General features: G+C 44.6%; 1 protein-coding gene across 1 annotated transcript in view; it reads left to right on the forward strand.

Moving 5' to 3' along the window:
- LOC306940185 (electrogenic sodium bicarbonate cotransporter 1-like) overlaps positions 1–21,890 on the forward strand; it is a 112,791-nt gene that overhangs the window by 35,743 nt on the left and 55,158 nt on the right. Inside the window, exon 4 of the mRNA XM_079525192.1 lies at positions 17,073–17,205. Coding sequence (XP_079381318.1) covers positions 17,073–17,205 — 133 coding nt within the window. The remainder of the gene's footprint in view (positions 1–17,072; positions 17,206–21,890) is intronic.

Here is a 21,890-nt window from a genome sequence, read left to right on the forward strand (position 1 = left end):
CGGAGAGAACATGCAGACTCCACGGAGAGAACATGCAGACTCCACGGAGAGAACATGCAGACTCCACAGAGAGAACATACAATTACAGACTCCACAGAGAGAACATGCAGACTCCACAGAGAGAACATACAGACTCCACAGAGAGAACATGCAGACTCCACAGAGAGAACATACAGACTCCACAGAGACAACATACAGACTCCACAGAGAGAACATGCAGACTCCACGGAGAGAACATGCAGACTCCACAGAGAGAACATACAATTACAGACTCCACAGAGAGAACATGCAGACTCCACAGAGAGAACATGCAGACTCCACAGAGAGAACATGCAGACTCCACAGAGAGAACATACAGACTCCACAGAGAGAACATACAGACTCCACAGAGAGAACATACAGACTCCACAGAGACAACATGCAGACTCCACAGAGAGAACATACAGACTCCACGGAGAGAACATGCAGACTCCACGGAGAGAACATGCAGACTCCACGGAGAGAACATGCAGACTCCACGGAGAGAACATGCAGACTCCACGGAGAGAACATGCAGACTCCACGGAGAGAACATGCAGACTCCACGGAGAGAACATGCAGACTCCACGGAGAGAACATGCAGACTCCACAGAGAGAACATACAATTACAGACTCCACAGAGAGAACATGCAGACTCCACAGAGAGAACATACAGACTCCACAGAGAGAACATGCAGACTCCACAGAGAGAACATACAGACTCCACAGAGAGAACATGCAGACTCCACGGAGAGAACATACAGACTCCACAGTCAGTCACCACAGAAGTTCACCAGCTATAGGGCAGGCAGGAGGACCTTGCTGCTGCTGTGAGGCTAAACGGCACTAACCACTGAGCCACGTACTGTACTGTGCCATGGGAGAAGGAACTGCAGTGTTTGCTGCATGGTCCCCCGGGGGAGGGGAAATTACTTAAGTGTTTAACCCAGCTGATGACCGCTCCGATGGGTCAGATCATGAGTGCACAGGGTTTGGCGTTAAGGGTTAAGTGTCTTGCTCAAAGACAATTAAACATATCCTGAACCGAGGGTCGAACCTGGTGACCTTCAGTTTCCCAGATGGCCACTTTTCTAACCACTGCTGCCCTTATTGTTATCATTCCGAATACACCAGCAGTGCTGCTTAACTAGTTATCTAGTACAGGGGTTCTCAACCCGTGGGTTGCGACCCCTCGGGGGGTCGCCAAATTATTTTAGGGGGTCCCCAAATTATTATTATTATTTTTTTTCACGAATTTTCAAAAATAGCAGACCTACAAGCTCGTAGCGCGCCACTCGGTGCCGCGCTATGAGCTTGTAGATCTGCTATTTTTCAATAGCTAAATTATAACAATGCTTAAAACACCAAAAGGGGTTCCCGCCCAAAATGGTTTAAGGTTATTGTAGCAGTCAATTTATATTGGGGGTCGGGAGGGGGCGGGGGTCCCGAGACATTGCCAAAGCATTTCCGGGGGTCCCCGGCCAAAAACGTTGAGAACCCCTGATCTAGTACAGAAAGTAGTGCAGTGTTGACAATTCACACAGGAATGGAAGCGGATCATAAGAATATCATGAAGGCAGGAGCCAGAAGAGAAGACGTACATGTCTCTCTCTCTAGGGGCGGTGGTGGCTCAGGAGGTAGTGCGGCAGTTTGGGAAACCAAAGGTTTCTGGTTCGATCTCCAGGTGCACCTGGCTTCGTTCTGAAGTGCCCTGGAGCAAGGCGCTGAAACCACCCGATGAGCAGGTTGATGGGGATTCTTTGTAGTAACCTCGCAGTGGCCAGACGCAAATCTGCCAGTGGGGGAAAAAAAATGTTTGCCTTCGGAGGCAGTGTGATATGAGTCTGGCCAAAAAGCAGTGCGTGCGTGTGTGTGTGTGTGTGTGTGATGTACATTGTACAGAGCGTTGGATGAAGGCACTACTATATAGATGCACTAAGTCAGTGGTTTTCTACCCTTTTCATATCAAGGCCTATTATTTATTCGGCACTTGAGCCACGGACCACCATGTGATTATTAGCCTCTCAGACCCAAAACGAAAGAATATTTTGTTGTCGTTGGATAAGATTTTGTCTACAATTCCATGCTTTTGACAAACTATCAAAATAACTAACCTTCTATACATTCTCTAATTGTGGGGAGACTTCTGTAAATTAAGTAATGCAGATGTTTAACTATAATGTAACTCTGAAGAGCGTAAAATGAAACCAAATGGACCCCTATACGGGTCCATTTGGTTTAATTTTACACTCTCAAGAGTTAAAGATCTTTAACCCATTTAGACCTGAGGACGATTCTTTTCACGATTTTCCCAAAAGAATAGCAGATCTACAAGCTTGTAGTGCTTAGCTTGTAGAGCTTGTAGATCTGCTATTTTTCAGTAGCTAAAGTATAACATAATGCTTAAAACACCAAAAGGGGTTCCCACCCCGGAATGGCTTATGCCGGGTCCATTTGGTTAGTCGTTAGCAACTCTCCCGGCATTTAGCTGGGGACCGCCTGGAACCCCCTCAAGGACCACTGGTGGTCCCCGGACTCATCAGCAGCTCATACTGCGATATATACAGTGCGTCTTTGAAGAGTCTCGAGCGTCATAGTCATTATCCAGTGATGTCTTCTTTCCTTCTCAATCATCCATACATGAGTGTTTACAACGCAGATGGCCCGTAGAGATACGGATGAAAAAGTTTGTGCGTGTGTGTGCGGGGGGGGGGATTGCTATAAAGAGCAAGCTATAGCTTAGACAACGTACAGTATGTACAGTACCAAATGGACCGCTTTTGTTCTGTTTGTATACTTTGCGGTTAGACATTCACTGCCATTGACGAGACAGCTCGTCATTTAAAAAGGATCCCTGGCTAATGAGACAAATGTGCCTTAAAACATTATACATGCCCTCTACAACTAAAACTAGAACATCATACATGCCCTCTACAACTAAAACTAGAAATGCACTCTGTCCAGCTGCCAACTTGCACATTTCCTGCTACTTGTGCACAAGTAGGCCATGTATGGCCTGCTACTTGTGCACAAGTAGGCCATGTATGGCCTGCTACTTGTGCACAAGTAGGCCATGTATGGCCTGCTACTTGTGCACAAGTAGGCCATGTATGGCCTGCTACTTGTGCACAAGTAGGCCATGTATGGCCTGCTACTTGTGCACAAGTAGGCCATGTATGGCCTGCTACTTGTGCACAAGTAGGCCATGTATGGCCTGCTACTTGTGCACAAGTAGGCCATGTATGGCCTGCTACTTGTGCACAAGTAGGCCATGTATGGCCTGCTACTTGTGCACAAGTGTAGGCCATGTATGGCCTGCTACTTGTGCACAATTATAGGCCATGTATGGCCTGCTACTTGTGCACAAGTATAGGCCATGTATGGCCTGCTACTTGTGCACAAGTATAGGCCATGTATGGCCTGCTACTTGTGCACAAGTAGGCCATGTATGGCCTGCTACTTGTGCACAAGTAGGCCATGTATGGCCTGCTACTTGTGCACAAGTAGGCCATGTATGGCCTGCTACTTGTGCACAAGTATAGGCCATGTATGGCCTGCTACTTGTGCACAAGTAGGCCATGTATGGCCTGCTACTTGTGCACAAGTAGGCCATGTATGGCCTGCTACTTGTGCACAAGTATAGGCCATGTATGGCCTGCTACTTGTGCACAAGTAGGCCATGTATGGCCTGCTACTTGTGCACAAGTAGGCCATGTATGGCCTGCTACTTGTGCGCAAGCATGCAGAGCGCGCCATGAGGTGTTGTCCCTCATTTGAAAAGTACTTTCGTTACGTCATCAAGACCCAGTGGTTTCTCATTGGCTGGTGGAATGTACCGACATACTGTACATACCCAGCCGATCGCTGTTCTTGGTCCCTGATTGGCCGAGTGAAAATAACGGCCTTCACTGAAGACACGCTGGCAGTGGCGGAACAATTAATTAATTAAAGTGTTTCATATGTGAAAAGCACATGACACACACACGCACGCACGCACGCACACACGCACGCACAATCGTAGTCAGCGCGTACCGTACAGAGACTTTCAGTCTTTTCTGCTGTTTTGCCCTCCAGCTGAATCCACTTAATCCTGTTGATTCTAGCAAACCCTATGAGTCTGGACACTTAGGTTGTCGGTAACAACAACAAAGACCTGGGTTTTCACAGATAACACTCGTTGTGAGCCTTTAAGAGGTGTTGTTGTGTACACCGTGGCGTGTTAAAAGTCATGGTCCTGCGAGTCAGACGGCTAGCTTAGCAAAAGGACAAGAGACCCGCTGTGTCCACCGGTGTTGTGTCTTGGTCCGTTGATAAATCCCTTGGCGACTATAGCAGCTTGCCCTCATCAGTGAGTGCATCCAAACGTTTGGTTTGTCAGTGTGCGACTCTTCTCTGTTGTTTTCGGGAACATGCTCCTGCCAAGCAGGGCTTTTGACCAAGACACACGCATGCCTTGAAGCTGGAGTTGGGACCAGAGAATGGCTGCCCACATCTCCTAATAGTTAGGATGGGTCATAGTGTTGTAAAGTTGGCCTACTTGATACTCGTAGTAGGCCAATGGTTCTCAATGTCTGAAAATAGCCCATCCGCTTCCAACACAATCACACGTGTTGTACTGTTGTGAGCTTGAAGACCGGCTATTTTAAAAAAAACGTTCCAAAATTCTTGAATTGTGAGAAAAATCACACTTGTGTGAAGTGACACTATATAGTGTCAGTGCAGAACAGATTCACTGCCACTATATACGTTACGAGACATGAATGCAGTGTGTTATTATTGTATAAAACAAAATCTGTCACAAGATGTATTTATATTGGCCACATGACGTCTCACGTGGTCAATGTTTGTTTAACTGCTGCTCTAAACAAACGTTAAAAGTCCATAGACTTGGTTGCCATTCGTTTTTTTTGTTAAAAGTTCTCTAAACGGACATTAAAAGTCCATAGACTTGGCTGACGTATGACCATTTCAAAAGCCAGAAGACATTGGAGAGGCTGGCATGTTTGAGAACCACTGCTGCAAAATGCTACCTCAGAAAAGGACTGCTATTCAAATGCTAGGACCGTAGGCTAGGACCGTATGACTCATAATAACTACTTTTTATGTATGTGATGTATTGCCATGCTTTTTTGTTCTTGCTTAATGTAAATCGCTCTGGATTAAGAGCGTCTGCTAAATTGTAGGACTAGGACCCGTCACCAGTGGTGTCCGATTATTAGAACTAAAACCGGGATATCTAACCTGTGTCGGTCGGAAGGTGGTTCAAGGCAACTAGTGGACCAACCAACGGAGTATGAGCATACATAGTAGAGTACAGAGTCCTGTACGATACAGTGTTGGTTCTCAGAGTGGGGTCCGGGGACCCCCAGGTGTCCTTGAGGGAGTTCCAGGGGGTCCCCAGCTATGATGGATAGTTAGGAACCAAATGGACCCATTGATCTGTAACTATTGAGAGTACTAATGGAACCAAATGGACCCTAACGGGTCAATTTGGTTCCATTTGTACACTCTCAGAGTTAAATAAACATTGATTTTAATATAAATTGGGGTCCCAGAGATAGAAATGCCATTAAATGGCGGTCCGTAGCCTAATGCATGTCAAACTGGGGGTCCTTGAAGTTAAAATGTTTGACAATCACTGCTAGAGCCGTAAAAAATCTTCTCTTCTGGGGGTCCCTGCCTCCCTGGCATATTGTTTCAAATGGGGGTCCGCGGGCTAATACATGTCAATTTGGGGGTCCTTGACATGAAAAAGTTTGAGAACCACTGCTGTACGATACAGGATAAGACATCCACACGCTGGTTTAATGCTCCCAAAACTTATTGTGATTAATAGGTCTTGATGAAGACCAAATAAGGTCACATTTTTGAGTGGTGTAAACCACTCCTACGACTGGCTTTGTTAGTTTACGTGTCTGTCTGTCTGTCTGTCTGTCTGTTCGTACCAAAAAATGAGCATGGTTGCTACGGTCACCCAGTTCACCCGGGTGTGATTTCATTACGTCAGACATTACGTCAGACCACAGCTGATCAGTCTATATAAGACCTTACACCACTCAGTTCACACTCAGTTCACACATTTTTGAGTGGTGTAAACCACTCCTACAACTGGCTTTTGTGTGCAGAAAAAAATGAGCATGGTTGCTATGTTCAAAATAATTTCTGACGTAATTAAATCACACCCGGGTGAACTGGATGACCGTAGCAACCATGCTAATTTTTTCTGCACAAAAAAAGCCAGTTGTGAAATCACATCCGGGTGTGATTTCATTACGTCAGATCAGAGCTGATCAGGCTATATAATACCTTACACCTTACATTACGTCAGACCACAGCTGATCATGCTATATAAAACCTTACACCACTCAGTTCACACGGGTGTGATTTTTTTTTTAAATAAAATACATTTTGGGAGATTTATGCCAGTAGTGTGGATGTTTTACCTTGTTCTTGATGCTTGCCTTGCCCAGCAGCACCTGGCCTATAAATACACGTACAATGAAAAGTAAGGGTTGTCCTCACACTGTGTCTCTGCTCCAGGACATCTTTATTTAGTACAACGTTTCGACACGTACAGGTCTTCGCCAGGCTTACCCGACGAAGCCCCGTAAGGGTCGAAACGTTGTACTAAATAAACTTTTCTTGGGAGCAGAGACACAGTGTGCGGACGGGACAACCCTTCCTTTTCATTGTACTGTATATTTTTGTCCAGCACCTGTAGAATTTCTGGAGATGTGCGTTGTGCTTCCTTTTGGATCCTTTCTCTAAATACAGGTACAACATCATTATGAGCACACCCAATCTCCTCTGTGACCTTGTAAAGGCCAGACACCCTGGCTTGAACAGTAGATGCTGAACTTGGTCCCCGATGGGAGTTGGAGGGTGATGAGTAGGCATGTAACGGTATATCGATATTAATCCCGACGATATGAATCGATTCGAATCGATTCATTGAAATAAAAACATTTGATTTTAATTTTTTTAGGGGGGCTAGTGTTTGATGTGAAATGTGAGCTTTAGTCATATTCCATCATATTCAAATGCTTTGGAGAGAAATGATAGTCACTTTCAGCAGTAGAGCACTGTAGAGGGGAGCTGTCTGTGACTGTGCCCAGGTGATGATGGTCGTTGATGCTCATCAAGGAAGGCAATTATGTTTCTCCACTGTCAAAAGTAATGCTACTTCTTTTGCAATGTAGTTAAATAAAACATCTCAGGGGGGAAGATAAATTATATAAAATTTAAAAAACAGTAATTTTTCTTTAAAATATATACATTTTTAATATCGTGAAAAATCGTATCGTGAACCTCATATCGTGATACGAATCGTATCGTGAGTTGAGTGAATCGTTACATGCCTAGTGATGAGTCTATAGGCGTCCTGATGATGATGCGTGTCCTGGCCCAGGCAGCTGGCGTAGCTGTCTGGGCACCTTGGCTGGTAATCCAGTCTGGCAGTGAGCCGCGGGTTCGACTCCCGATCCCGGCGGCCTTCACTGCGTGTCACCCCCCCCTGTCAGCCTATTGTATACCTATCCCTCTATAAAAAATAAAATAAAGGCGAAAGCCACAAACAATATCTTAAAGCAATAATATGTCAAAATGTATAATGACCTTTTTATTTTTACTTGTTTTGGTATTCAGACAGCCAGCAATGGGTAGAATGCTCCCCAAAAAAATGTAGTCTCTGTGGGCCGCATCTGGGGCCGCAATCTGCATTCAAAGATTTCCGTAGAAGCCACGTCATTGCGACCGGGTTTTTATTGACCAATGACAAAGCTTCTTTTTTTTTCCACAGTTTTGTTTATTCAAGATTTCAGGGTATACAGTAAATCAAACAATATGACAGTATATGTGACACACCCATATGGAACATACCAAAGAGATAACATTGACATATAAATGTTGTGACCACTATATGCAAAATATTGTGGTAGCATAAAAGCAAGTATATAGTCCTATGCTAACAGGGAAGTGTCAGTTACAAATCACATAACCTGAATCCAGTTTTGAAACAAACGCAAGACAAGACAAGACAAGACAAGACAAGACAAGACAAGACAACATGGCATGGTCATTGGTCACCCCTCCAAAACATAATGGACGTGGCAGTGCACCCACACATGGTTCCTAATAATAAATATACTGGACAACCCAGCTGTGTGTCGGGACTCGACATGTAGTATGCTCAGATTCAGGATTACACTCATTCAATCTGGAATAGTTAGGAACTGCAACTCATTTACAAGTGCGAGGAAGGGGCCCCATGTGTCTTCAAATTTGGATACCGAGCCTAGTCTCAGGGTACATCTAATTTTTTCTAATTTAATAAAGTGGAGTACATCTCTAATCCAGTGAAGATGGGTTGGGGGAGCAGAGGACTTCCATTTCATCAGAATTAGACGCCTAGCTAAGAGAGTGGTAAAGGCCACCAAATGAGCTTTGTATTTAGGCAGTAATAGAGTAGGGGGAGACATTCCAAAAATAGCCGTCATTGCATTTGGTTCTAACGGTATCCTAACACTCCTTGACATAGTGTCAAAGATCTCAGTCCAATATCTACGTAAAGAAGGGCATGACCAAAACATATGTATATACGTGGCAGGGGCCGAACGACACCTATCACACAGGGGATCCACATCACCATATATTTTGGATAACCTAACTTTAGTGAAATGTACACGATGGATAATTTTGCATTGGATTAGCCCATGCCTTGCACAAATGGAAGAAGAGTGGACAAGACGTAAAATATCATCCCAATCATCATCTGAGATTTCTTCTCCCAAATCCTCTTCCCACTTGTTCTTAATACTTTCTATTGAAGTAGGCCGCAAAGAGAAAATACAATTGTACATAATAGATATTAGGCCCTTCGTGCTCGACAATGGAGTTAAAAATGAATCAACCTCAGTGGCCTCTGGAAGGTTTGGAAATATAGGGTTAAGGCTGCGCACAAAACTGCGGATCTGAAGGTATCGAAAGAAGTGTTGATTTGAAAGGGAATACTTCACAGACAGCTGTTGAAAGGAGGCAAATACATTGTCGATATACAGATCCCTGAGATTCGTAATACCAAGTGATGACCATACAGAGAAGGCATTATCACTCAAAGATGGATGGAATAAAGGGTTTGCTGCTATTGGGGCGAAGAAGGACTGAGCTTGTAGACCAAAGTGGCGCCTGAATTGATTCCAAATTTTTAGTGTGGATTTGACAATAGTATTCTTAGAATAGGGGGTAAGAGAAAAACGAATAGGGGTATGAATAAGAGCAGTTAGCGAGGCAGGCCTAACTGAGGAAGATTCCATTCCAATCCACGTCGGACGTAACCAATGACAAAGCTTCTAGGAACATCTTTGAATGCAGATTGCGCCCCTAGATGTGTCACAGAGACCAATTTCTTTTTTTGGAGCGTTCTACCCATTGCTGGTTGTCTGAATACCAAACAAATAAAAAGATCATTACAATTTTGACATTATTGCTTATAGCAGCTTTAAAGGGCCACTACACCCCTTTTGCAACCAGATCTTATTTTAATGGTGTTTGGGAGACAAACACTTTCCTGGGGGTTTTATGTGGGTAATTTGTGTTTTTATATATTTCAGTATTTCAAAGTGTCCATGGGCTCCATGATGTCATGGACACTATGGGCTCACTTCCTTCCTGGACTACATGTTGTCTCAGTAAGACAGCCCTCCAGCTATACACAAGGAGGAGCAGTGCACCAAAGCATTATGGGGATTGTAGTCCAGGAAGGAAGTGAGCCCATAGTGTCCATGACATCATGGAGCCCATGGATACTTTGAAATACTGAAATATCTAAAAACACAAATTACCCACATAAAAACCTCAGGAAAGTGTTTCTTGACTCCCAAACACCAGATCTGGTTGCAAAAGGGGTGAAGTGGCCCTTTAAGAAAAATTAAAAAGAATGCATGTCCTGTGATGGTCTATGGGTGGTCTTGAAGGTAGAGTCCTGAAGAGGTCTGTGTCCTGTCTCATCTGTCACGTCCCGTCCTGTGCGGTTATGTGCAGAGGGGTGTGGCTTTTGGGGTCTTGGGCTTTGCCCTTTTTCATTGCAGCTCAATAGGCTTCAGAAGCCAGAGAGAAAACCCCAGGCCACAGAAAATCCACAGAATGTTCAAAGTTCAGGTTGTGTGGGTGTAATTGAGATTATAAAAACGAAAAATTTAATAAATTGATGTATGAAACCTTTAAAATAAGCAATACGTTCCCATTACAATGTAAACCTTAATGTCCAATGACATGGGCCAAGATATAGTGGAACATCTTGCTCCATTTAACATACAACATCCAATGTAGACCCACTACATTTCTGGTGTGAAAAGGCACAAGGGATGAACCCCACAAAAAGAAAATCGGCGCACGCTGTGTTTGGGCCCCTGCCCCCTCAGTGCTCTCTGCACGGCCCTGGTCCTGTTGTCCTGCGTCCTGATGTCCTGTTGTCCAGTGTCCTGTTGTCCAATATCCTGATGTCCAGTGTCCAGTATCCTGATGTCCTTGCGTTGAGAAGAGTACAGTTGGAGATCCCGGGGAGCGTTGCTGGATCTGGCTGCTCTCGGGGGGGGATGCTGTGTCCTTTATACACTCTGTTAAGGGTGCTTGTCTCGTCTCGGTGATGTCACAATAAGTCAGGCATATGTCAGACGTACACGCGTCAGTGAGCACCATTTATACGGAGTAGTCCATGACAGGGATTAGCCTGGAAAACCAGATTAATCTGCCAGTGCGAAAAAATAAATAAATAGTCTACCCCATGCCAGGCTAGACATGGATGTAATGACCATGTCAATTGGGGCTCTGACCTGTCGGACAAACCAATTGGGGCTCTGACCTGTCGGACAAACCAATTGGGGCTCTGACCTGTCGGACAAACCAATTGGGGCTCTGACCTGTCGGACAAACCAATTGGGGCTCTGACCTGTCGGACAAACCAATTGGGGCTCTGACCTGTCGGACAAACCAATTGGGGCTCTGACCTGTCGGACAAACCAAGTGGGGCTCTGACCTGTCGGACAAACCAATTGGGGCTCTGACCTGTCGGACAAACCAATTGGGGCTCTGACCTGTCGGACAAACCAATTGGGGCTCTGACCTGTCGGACAAACCAATTGGGGCTCTGACCTGTCGGACAAACCAATTGGGGCTCTGACCTGTCGGACAAACCAATTGGGGCTCTGACCTGTCGGACAAACCAATTGGGGCTCTGACCTGTCGGACAAACCAATTGGGGCTCTGACCTGTCGGACAAACCAATTGGGGCTCTGACCTGTCGGACAAACCAATTGGGGCTCTGACCTGTCGGACAAACCAATTGGGGCTCTGACCTGTCGGACAAACCAATTGGGGCTCTGACCTGTCGGACAAACCAATTGGGGCTCTGACCTGTCGGACAAACCAATTGGGGCTCTGACCTGTCGGACAAACCAATTGGGGCTCTGACCTGTCGGACAAACCAATTGGGGCTCTGACCTGTCGGACAAACCAATTGGGGCTCTGACCTGTCGGACAAACCAATTGGGGCTCTGACCTGTCGGACAGACCAGATAACGTGAAAGCCTTCGTAACAACAGCCATAGGCTATGAACTCTATATTGTCTAATGGAGAAAATTAGAAGATTATGATGGTGTTTGATGTGTTAAAAGCACATGATAACGTGTCAGGCAGAGACACACACACACACACACACACACACACACACACACACACACACACACACACACACACACACACAGCTAAAGTAGCTGACAAGGTGTAAGAGTGACACACACTAGACAGCGGAAAAGACATTCCGCTGTCTTGCCCTCCGGCTGAATCGACTTAATCCTGTTGATTCTAGAGCAAACCCTATGAGTCTGGACACTTAGGTTGTCGGTAACAACAACAAAGACCTGGGTTTTCACAGATAACACTCGTTGTGAGCCTTTAAGAGGTGTTGTTGTGTACACTGTGGCGTGTTAAAAGTCATGGTCCTGCGAGTCAGACGGCTAGCTTAGCAAAAGGACAAGAGACCCCGCTGTGGCCGCCGGTGTTGTGTCTTGGTCCGTTGATAAATCCCTCGGCGACTATATAAGCTGCACTGCAACGTCTTGTCTCTACAGTGCATCCAAGATAACATACCAGTGTTTTCCCTGACATTTGTAATTCTCAATCTTACATTTTAACGACCCCCAGTTTGTTATGCATTAGGACACATACGGGCCCCCATTTGATACTTATTTTGCATTTAATTCTGGGAGCCCAATCTCTGGGAGCCCAATATACACTGACCGCAAAGTTAATACATACAAAGTGAACCCATTTTGACCTGAGATCGGATTCTAAAAATGTCTTCTACATCCTGACAGTTTTCTGAAAAAGTTATGTTTCTATGTCAGTCGTTCTTCGATTTTTCAAAAATAGCAGACCTACAAGCGAGTGGCGCACTATGAGCTTGTAGGTCTGCTATTTTTCAATAGCTAAAGCATAACATAATGCTAACACCAAAAGGGGTTCCCACCCAAAATGGGTAAGTCTTGAGAGTGTATACATCTTTTGTACATTCTCACAGTTAAAGCAAGTGTCCATTAGGACACGTCCTGGTAATCCCGACATTGCTGAGAACCAGTGATTTAGTCCAACTAGAGTCTGTGTGTAGAATCAGTTAATAAGTATAGTATAGTTATCAGGGTGCTCTTTTTTCTTGGTAAAGTGTGGCCACTGTAAAATAACCGCCTGCTCATGCTGGGGCCAGCCCAGGATTAAAAGCTCCTGGTGTGTCAAGGTGTCATTGTGGAGTCCCAGCAGAGATATTAAAGGAAAGTTTCACAAATAGCACCAGGTGCTTTACAGCTTAACGTCCTAGTTTGTGACATCATCACCACCGCATGGATTGCACAAGCCATTCACTGTCCTTTTTTGAGGTCTTAAAGGTAGGGCAGCAGATAAGGGACAACTTCACATGTTTACATACTGGGTCATATCTCTAGACTAGAGTAGACCACAATATCAGTTGCTTAAAAATGCATCAAAGGGAAATGCACTTAAAATGATAAAAGGTCTCCATTACGGCTGTCTGCGAATGAATGAAGAATCATGACATCACGAGTAGAGGACGTTGTTAGTTATGCATGCTCTATTGACTGTACTTAGTGTAATTTGGCCTTAACCCATTTTGGGCGGGAACCCCTTTTGGTGTTAACATGTTATAATTTAGCTATTGAAAAATAGCAGATCTACAAGCTCATAGCGCGCCACCGAGTGGCGCGCTACGAGCTTGTAGGTCTGCTATTTTTTTTTTTATTGTGAAAATGTGGCACAACGTTTGAATATATAATCTTTCCGAGCAAACGTTTTTAACTTAAATCTTTGCTTCTGGGGAGGTCCCCTGGAACAACATATTTTCAGATGTGGGGTCGGCGGCCAATTTTATAAAATTTCCTTGACATGAAACTGTTTGAGAACCACTGACATAGAAACATACAACAGAAAACTGTCAGCATTTAGAAGACATTTTGTAGAATCGTCCTCGGGTCTAAATGGCTTAAACCCTTAACCCATATAGACCTGTTGTAACCTATACATTGTTGTGGGTTTTAGAAGGCGTTCTTAGAATCGGCCTCAGAGTCTAAATGGGGTTATCCCTCAATCCCTGGAATCCCTCAGGGTATTATAAGAGTGTATTTTCTGTTTTCACTGTACATGAAATGTTTTCGCTGAAAATGGCCAATCTTGAGCTTGTAGATTGATGCTATTTTTGAACATTTTTTAGAAAAATCCTGAAAGTGTGAGAACGGGGTGCATAGTTTAGACTAGTCATTGGTTAGACATGGGTTAAGGTCGGGTTTAGGTGTGCTGCCCCGTGGGAGGTTAGAGTTAGGGTGAGGTTTTGAGATAGGTTGTAGTTGTAGGACTAATGACTGGTCTAACCAATGACTAGTCTAAACCAAAAACTAGTCTAAACTAAGTATTGCACCCGTGAGAACAACTGATTTTTATAAAGCATTCGTAGAATCGCCCTCGGGGACCGTCTTAATGGGTTAAAAATATTTCTCCTACATGGCCATGTGCATTTTTCATTTTGACCTCATTTAGACCGTGCAGACTGAGTGAATACACAGCAGGCTTTAATTAGATCCGTCATAGGTCAGTTCTGTGTCTCGGTGGGCTGGCCGCCGTCGCGTCCAGCCCCACCTGGGAGTGCGTAGTAGTAGTGAAAGCTACTTCTTCCAAGTGCGCCAGGTCAACATGACTTCTTGGAAGGAAGTAACCGGCTTCCTGCATTTGGCAGACATTATTATACGCTGCATGCTGACGGAAAAAGAAAAAGTTCATTCTCATGACGAGAAGGGTGTGTTGTCAAAGTCCTTTCCTCAACGTTTCCGTCTCGTGTTTTACAGAGAGATCTTGGTAGATTGTAATAACAGATAACTTTTACTGGAGGTTAACTTGGAGTGGTGGGGGGGGGCTTGGCAGGTGAAGGTGCACGCCTTGTAGCATTGTTGAGAGAAGTGCCAATAAAGCCTACGGGTAAAGATCATCATTCATCATTCTAATGCTGATTGGCAGTACACATCTTTACCTAAACGTTTGTTTTCTCTGTGCACATGATCAAATTTAAGCCCTACTTCAGGACACTTTTGTTTTGTTGCTCAATCACTTCTAAACCGTCTGCCACGTTCAGAGCATCAGCATAGTATATTTTATTTATTTATTCATTTGTTAATTTAGACAATAGTAATGGACATTACATTATATTACAATGTAATTATTCCCAATTTAGCAAAGATGCTAATTTTCATCTGCAGTCCCCACACAGAACATAAAAACAAAACAGCCAGACAGTGGAATGCATTACATTAGGAAACAAAGAATAACATAATGTACATACAGTACACAAGAACAATGTATATACGAAGGTGTAAACTGTAAAGTCCATCTATACTGTATATGGTTTAGCAGCAGTTTTTATCAGGATATTGTGCAACGTTTAAGGTTTCCAACGTACTGTACACACACACACACACACACACACACACACACACACACACACACACACACACACACACACACACACACACACACACACACACACACAGTCAGAGACACGGACGGGCGGACGTGCGGACGGACGGATAGATGAGACAACCACACAGCCATTCATTCTGGGATTATCAGTAATATTACTGGGGGAGGCTTGCAGCTGTGGCAGAGAGGAGGCCGTCTGGGAATCAGAAGGTGGTCTGTTTGACCCCCCCAGGGTCACCCTGTTGAACCACTGGCTGAAGCAGTTAAAAGCAATTTCCCCTCCTCCCCCCCCACCCCCCCATGGGACCAGGAAATACTCCCTTTCCTTTATAGCCACGATTAAACACTACACTGCCGATTTCAGCTTCGCACAGACAGATGGTATTTGAGTTACTAACTGCAGTGAGGGAACAGTGGCGTCCGGGGACACGCAGGGCTCCGTTTTAGGGAAGTGGTTCCCAAACCTTTTCATGTCAAGGACCCCCACATTGACACTGATTTAACCCGCCTGACCCCCATTTGAAAAGATATGCCAGGGACCCCAATAAGAGATGATTTTCACGGCTCTAGCAGTGATTCTGAACCATTTTCATTTCAAGCACCCCCAGTTTGACATGCATTAGGTTACGGACGACCCATGGCATTTCTATCTCTGGGACCCCAATTTATATTGAAATCAATGTTGATTTAACTCAGAGTGTAGAAATGGAGTGTAGACTCTCAGAGTTACAGACCCATTTCAGGGTCCATTTGGTTCCAACTATCTATCATTTTAACTTGCTAATGCTAATTTCAGAGCGCAACACCCTAGCACAACCAAACACAAAATTATCTCTTCTCCACTATGTCCCTCCCTAACATTTTAGTCTAGTTTTTTTATTTGTTGATGAAATAGTCAGTATATTTTATCAGGTTTTTTTTTCAGGTCCGCCATGCTTTTAGATTAGTTTTGATTTTGGGTAGTAGGGAGGGAGTCGAGAACCTTGATCTCTGTCTTTTGGTAGGGTATTCGTCATTTTGGTGATGGCACACAAATGCATTTTTAGTTTACCCATGAAGTTTGGCTTCGTTTTTATGTAGTTTTTATTTAGTTTGCGTCAGTGGAAAAAAAGGTAGTTGAACATTCTTCCCTGCTCCTCTGTCCTCTCTGTCTCTGTGCAGTCTCCCCAGCAGAGAGGGAACAGGTTGGTCCATACCTCCTCTGTCCTCTCTGTCTCTGTGCAGTCTCCCCAGCAGAGAGGGAACAGGTTGGTCCATAACTCCTCTGTCCTCTCTGTCTCTGTGCAGTCTCCCCAGCAGAGAGGGAACAGGTTGGTCCATAACTCTGTCCTCTCTGTCTCTGTGCAGTCTCCCCAGCAGAGAGGGAACAGGTTGGTCCATAACTCTGTCCTCTCTGTCTCTGTGCAGTCTCCCCAGCAGAGAGGGAACAGGTTGGTCCATAACTCTGTCCTCTCTGTCTCTGTGCAGTCTCCCCAGCAGAGAGGGAACAGGTTGGTCCATAACTCCTCTGTCCTCTCTGTCTCTGTGCAGTCTCCCCAGCAGAGAGGGAACAGGTTGGTCCATAACTTGACATGGTTCTCAAGGGTTGGCACTCATGGTTGGCCGACTGCCCGTGGCAAGTCAATAAAACGTTCAGGCAGGTGGAGTTTGCTTTCAGGTTGCCTGACGGGCAAATGCGTTTGAGCGGGGAAGAAACTGTTCACTATAAACAACACAACAGATGGAATTAACAATAAGTCATCATATTGTATAGCTATTGAGATATTTGGCACAAATATTGAGGTAAATCCATATCGCACAGCCCCAAAAACATGTGTTAAAAAATGAACAGTAATTACATTTTTACCTATCACAATTTGTTTTTTGGGCAAGTGGGTCCTTTGGGCAAGTGGAACATGACCTGTAATTGCCCGACCACTCTCACTCTCTCTGCATTCTTAACAGATTGGTCCATAACTTGACATGGTTCTCCTGTGTGTCTCTCTCTCTCTCTCTCTCTCTTTCTCTCTCTCTCTCTCTGCAGTCTCCCCAGCAGAGAGGATCCGGTTCATCCTGGGCGAGGAAGATGAAGGCCCTCCTCCTCCTCAGCTCTTCACAGAGCTGGACGAGCTGCTGGCGGTGGACGGACAGGAGATGGAGTGGAAGGAGACCGCCAGGTCAGCAAAAACCAAACGAACGCACCCCAATGTTGGTCGCGGACAATATTCACATGCCATTTTGGAAAGAACTTGGGCCCCTTCCCTACTTCCTTCACAGGTGTTACCGATGATACTAACGAAGGCTATCTGTTCCATTCTGGTCAAACAGAGTCAGGGTGCTGCTATTGTGCATGTTGGAATCACTGGAAACACTCTGCTACACCAGTGGGTCTCAGTGTCCTTGAGTGGGTGTGTAACTCTGAGACAAATGGAACCAAATGCCATTTGGTTCCATTTGTACACAGTACACAGTAGGAAGAGTTATTCTTTGTGCATATAGCCCATTTGTATGGGTCAAAAATCCCAATTTCTTTTCCTACGTCGAAAAGATTATACATTTTAAAATGATCAAACTAAATTTGATCACGAAATTCCATAAATTAAAAAAATGTACAGTATATAATAATAAGTAGTGAAAATAGCCGATCTACAAGCCTGCAACGCGGTGTGTGTTTGTAGATCTGCTATTTTCACTAGTTTGGGTCCCGGGCAAACGTCTAATCTCTCTTTTGGGTCTCAAGCGGCCAAATATAGAGTAGGCCTGATGGAGGGGAAAGGAACTGGTTGGAATAACGTGTTCCTTCCACGCGCTACGTCCAACCAGGGAAACTCCCCCCCCTGACAGGTGACTCCTCATGCATAGCGGGAAGCATGAGGTCAGTCCGTTGCTCTCCCCAGGTTGGCAGAGGAAGTGTGGCGCCCAGGATTAGGGTACATTAGTTGACACTGGGAGAATTTATTTTTGCAATATTGTGGGATAAAGATTTATAAAAAAGAAGGAATCTGTTGTGTGTGTGTGTGTGTGTGTGTGTGTGTGTGTGTGTGTGTGTGTGTGTGTGTGTGTGTGTGTGTGTGTGTGTGTGTGTGTGTGTGTGTGTGTGTGTGTGTGTGTGTGTGTGTGTGTGTGTGTGTGTGTGTGTGTGTGTGTGTGTGTGTGTGTGTGTGTGTGTGTGTGTGTGTGTGTGTGTGTGTGTGTGTGTGTGCTCCCACTTGAGTGTTATCAGGTGGAGTTATGTGGAGCCACTTCTGTAAATTTAGAACAAGGCAGAAGCTCCCATGTGGAATGAACCAGCTACGCACCTCGTTGTCAAACTCTGCACATTGGAGCTATTAACCCATTTAGGCCTCACGTCGAAATTTTAAAAATGTCTTCTAAATTCTGACAGTTTTCTGAAATACCTGTGGTGCTCAATATTTCATGCCAAGGACCCCAAAAAGTATATGTAATTGGCCACTGACCAATTACATATTGGTCAGTGGCCCCCCATCTGAAAATATGTTGTTCCAGGAACCCCCCAGAAGCAAAGATTTGAGTTAAAATCACTCTGAAAGAATATATTTTCACGATTTAAAAAAAATAGCAGACCTACAAGTGTGACGTGCGCGGCACTCGGTGCTATGAGCTTGTAGATCTACTATTTTTCAATAGCTAAAGTATAACATAATGCTTGAAACACCAAAAGGGGTTCCCGCCCCCAAAATCGGTTAAAGTTGTCTCCTCATTTATATTTATGTGCAATAACTTATAAGATTATCACCCAGCCAGGCAGAAAAAAACCATTTGTTTACAGTATAGGTCCTACTGCAGCCAGAGTGTTATTTATTCACAAAGAAAATGTAATTGAATTATAAATATATTAACATTTTTGTCAAAGTGGAACTGACCACAAAGTGGTCAGTTCCACTTAGATTTTCCCAATGGTGTGTAGGGAGGGAGGGAGGGAGATGGCCTTGTGGTTACACACAGAACATACCGTTCTGTCAACCGTTGAAGGCTCTGCTTTCTGCTCGGTATTCAGCCAATGCAGCCAAGATTATGGACTTTTAAAAAAAAAGATTTTTATCCCACGATTTTGCAACCCATGTTTTTCACCCAGTGTCAATTATCTAATGTAATCCTGGGCGCTACACTTCCTCTGCCAACCTGGGGGGGCAACGGACTGACCTCATGCCTCCTTCTATGCTTCTATTCCGTCTATGCATGAGGTGTCAGTTTCACCTGACGGGGGGGAATTTCCCCGGCCGGACGTAGCGCATGGAAGGAACACGTTATTCCGACCAGTTCCTTTCCCCTCCATCAGGCGCCCCGGCTGGCCAGAGGGAGGTAGTTTAGAGACCAGGATTACTGCATGTTTTTTGTGAGGGTACCTACCCTAGGGGACACGGGGAGAACATGTGAGGGTACCTATCCTAGGGGACATGGGGAGAACATGTGAGGGTACCCACCCTAGGGGACATGGGGAGAACATGCAAACTCCACACAGAAGGGCCCTTTCGCTAACCCCGCCTCGGGTATGGGCACTGATGACGCGGACGAGGGAACACACCGCCAGCGTCCCCAGCGGGAATCGAACCCAGGACCTTCTAGCTGTGAGGCGACAGTACTACCGACTGTGCCACCGTGCCCCCTAAGTCTATGTTTGTTTAGAGCCTAATTATAAATTCCCTGTCGCCAGCTATGGACTTTAATGTTTGTTTCAGGTAGTTATGATGTCAATGTTTGCCAGCCAAGTTCATGTTTGTTTTAGGGATGGCAACATAAGATGTCATGCATGGGCAACTCCAGTGTCTCCTCAGCTGTGAATTCTACCAAACCATCTGTAGAAACCTTGCAGTTGCACACAGTCCATTTTATTCGCACAGACAAAAATGGACGATGAGTGTACAAATGGAACCAAATGGACTCTCAGAGTTACAGACCCATAATGGTCCATCTGGTTCCAAACTATCATTTAGCTGGGGACCCCCTGAAACTCCCTCAAGGACCCCACTCTGAGAACCACTGCTGTAGTGAACTGACGTCTGACTTGGCAGTGTCTTACGTCCCGTTTGTCTGACTCGATCAACAATCATGTACTGTGTTAGACTGCGTGAGATAGCGGGTGAATCAGACAGTGAACCCCTGAGGTTTTTATTTTCCGCCTCTTGCTCTTCAAGATGGCTGGGTCCGTCCGAGGCGTGTGGACCGTAGCCAGAGTGATACCTTATCCCCCGAGGAAACCCCATCCCCATGGCTCCAGAGAATGGGCCATTGTAGCGCCGATGAGACGTGAGAGGGCATTATTAACCCGTTTTGGGCGGGAACCCCTTTTGGTGTTAGCATTATGTTATGCTTTAGCTATTGAAAAATAGCAGATCTACAAGCTCATAGCGCGCCACCGAGTGGCGCGCTATGAACTTGTAGGTCTGCTATTTTTGAAAAATCGAAGAACGACTGACATAGAAACATAGCTTTTTCAGAAAACTGTCAGGATGTAGAAGACATTTTTAGAATCTGATCTCGGGTCAGAATGGGTTAAAGCAGAGCACCTCAGACATGCCTTCAGGGTTGCATGGTCTGGATGTTCCTAAAGACTGGCGGCGCCGTCTTTTGCACGTGTCCAACGCTTTCCAAAGTCACCTGAACTCTAGCCTCGGCAACTCTGATCAGTCAACATGGGTCACAGAACCTTTTATTTTGTATGGGTCACGAGTAGGAATATCATGTTTTGTTATTTTATTTTTTTACCTTTGCTATTTTTTTACCTTTGCTACTAAAAAGGAAACATCTTTTCCAAAAAGACACCTTTTTTGTCAAAAGGTTTTCAAAAACATTCCAGAATAGCAGATCTAGCTTGTAGATTGACTTTTGTTCCCCTCCTAAATGGGGCTTAATGCTTATTGAAAAGTGGTTGATTATATTCATAATGTGTATATATTTCTTTTTTGAAACCACTCCTACGACTGGCTTTGTTAGTTTACGTGTCTGTCTGTCTGTCAGTCTGTCTGTTCGTACCAAAAAATTAGCATGGTTGCTACGGTCACCCAGTTCACACGGGTGTGATTTCATTACGTCAGACATTACGTCAGACCACAGCTGATCAGTCTATATAAGATCTTACACCACTCAGTTCACACGGGTGTGATTTTTTTATATACATTTGGGTACTGGGAAGAGAACATGTGTCTCTTTTGGGTCTCCGGCTGAGAGTTTGCTAATCCCTGTTTTTATACATTCTGATCCTGACTCCTGCATCCCGTATTTTCTCTCTATGAACTGTGAGCGATTCACAACATTGTGGGATTTGTTGTGTAAAGAAAAGGGAACTCTCCTTGTCGCCTTTTGTTTGTAGCCCTTATTTGGCTGTAAAATTATATGAAATCCTTTTGTTTAGTTTTATTTCTGTCCTGCATTTACTTTAGGCATGGGTAGCTTCCTGGGAAAAATATAATTCAAGCCTATAACCCTAAACACATTCCTGTCTCTTTTCTCTTGTCTTTGGTACAAGGATGCTTTATAAACATTTCTGTCTAATTAACGAAAATATTGTTTTTATCATTTAGAATACAATTGAGACTGGATAATGTTCATGTTTACTTAACCCAGGACGGGTTAAGTACAGGAACCCCCTTTTTGGGGGGTTGTTGTTGCTATCTACTTTGTGACTGTACCTTTGCACATACATTGAGGTTTTTGTTTTAAGGAACCTTTAAGGAACCATAAGACCAGAAAGAGAGTAAGAAAGGAAGAAAGACCATTACTGCTTCAAAAGTATAATCAACGAAGAGTATAAAAACTGGTCAAACATTGGCCAAATTGTCAAATAATATAATAGGCAAAATTTTGGTAATAGCCCATCTTGTGATATTATGGTAGATCTGCT

Source organism: Electrona antarctica, assembly GCF_951216825.1.
Source record: "Electrona antarctica genome assembly, chromosome: 16".
Classification (NCBI taxonomy): domain Eukaryota; kingdom Metazoa; phylum Chordata; class Actinopteri; order Myctophiformes; family Myctophidae; genus Electrona; species Electrona antarctica.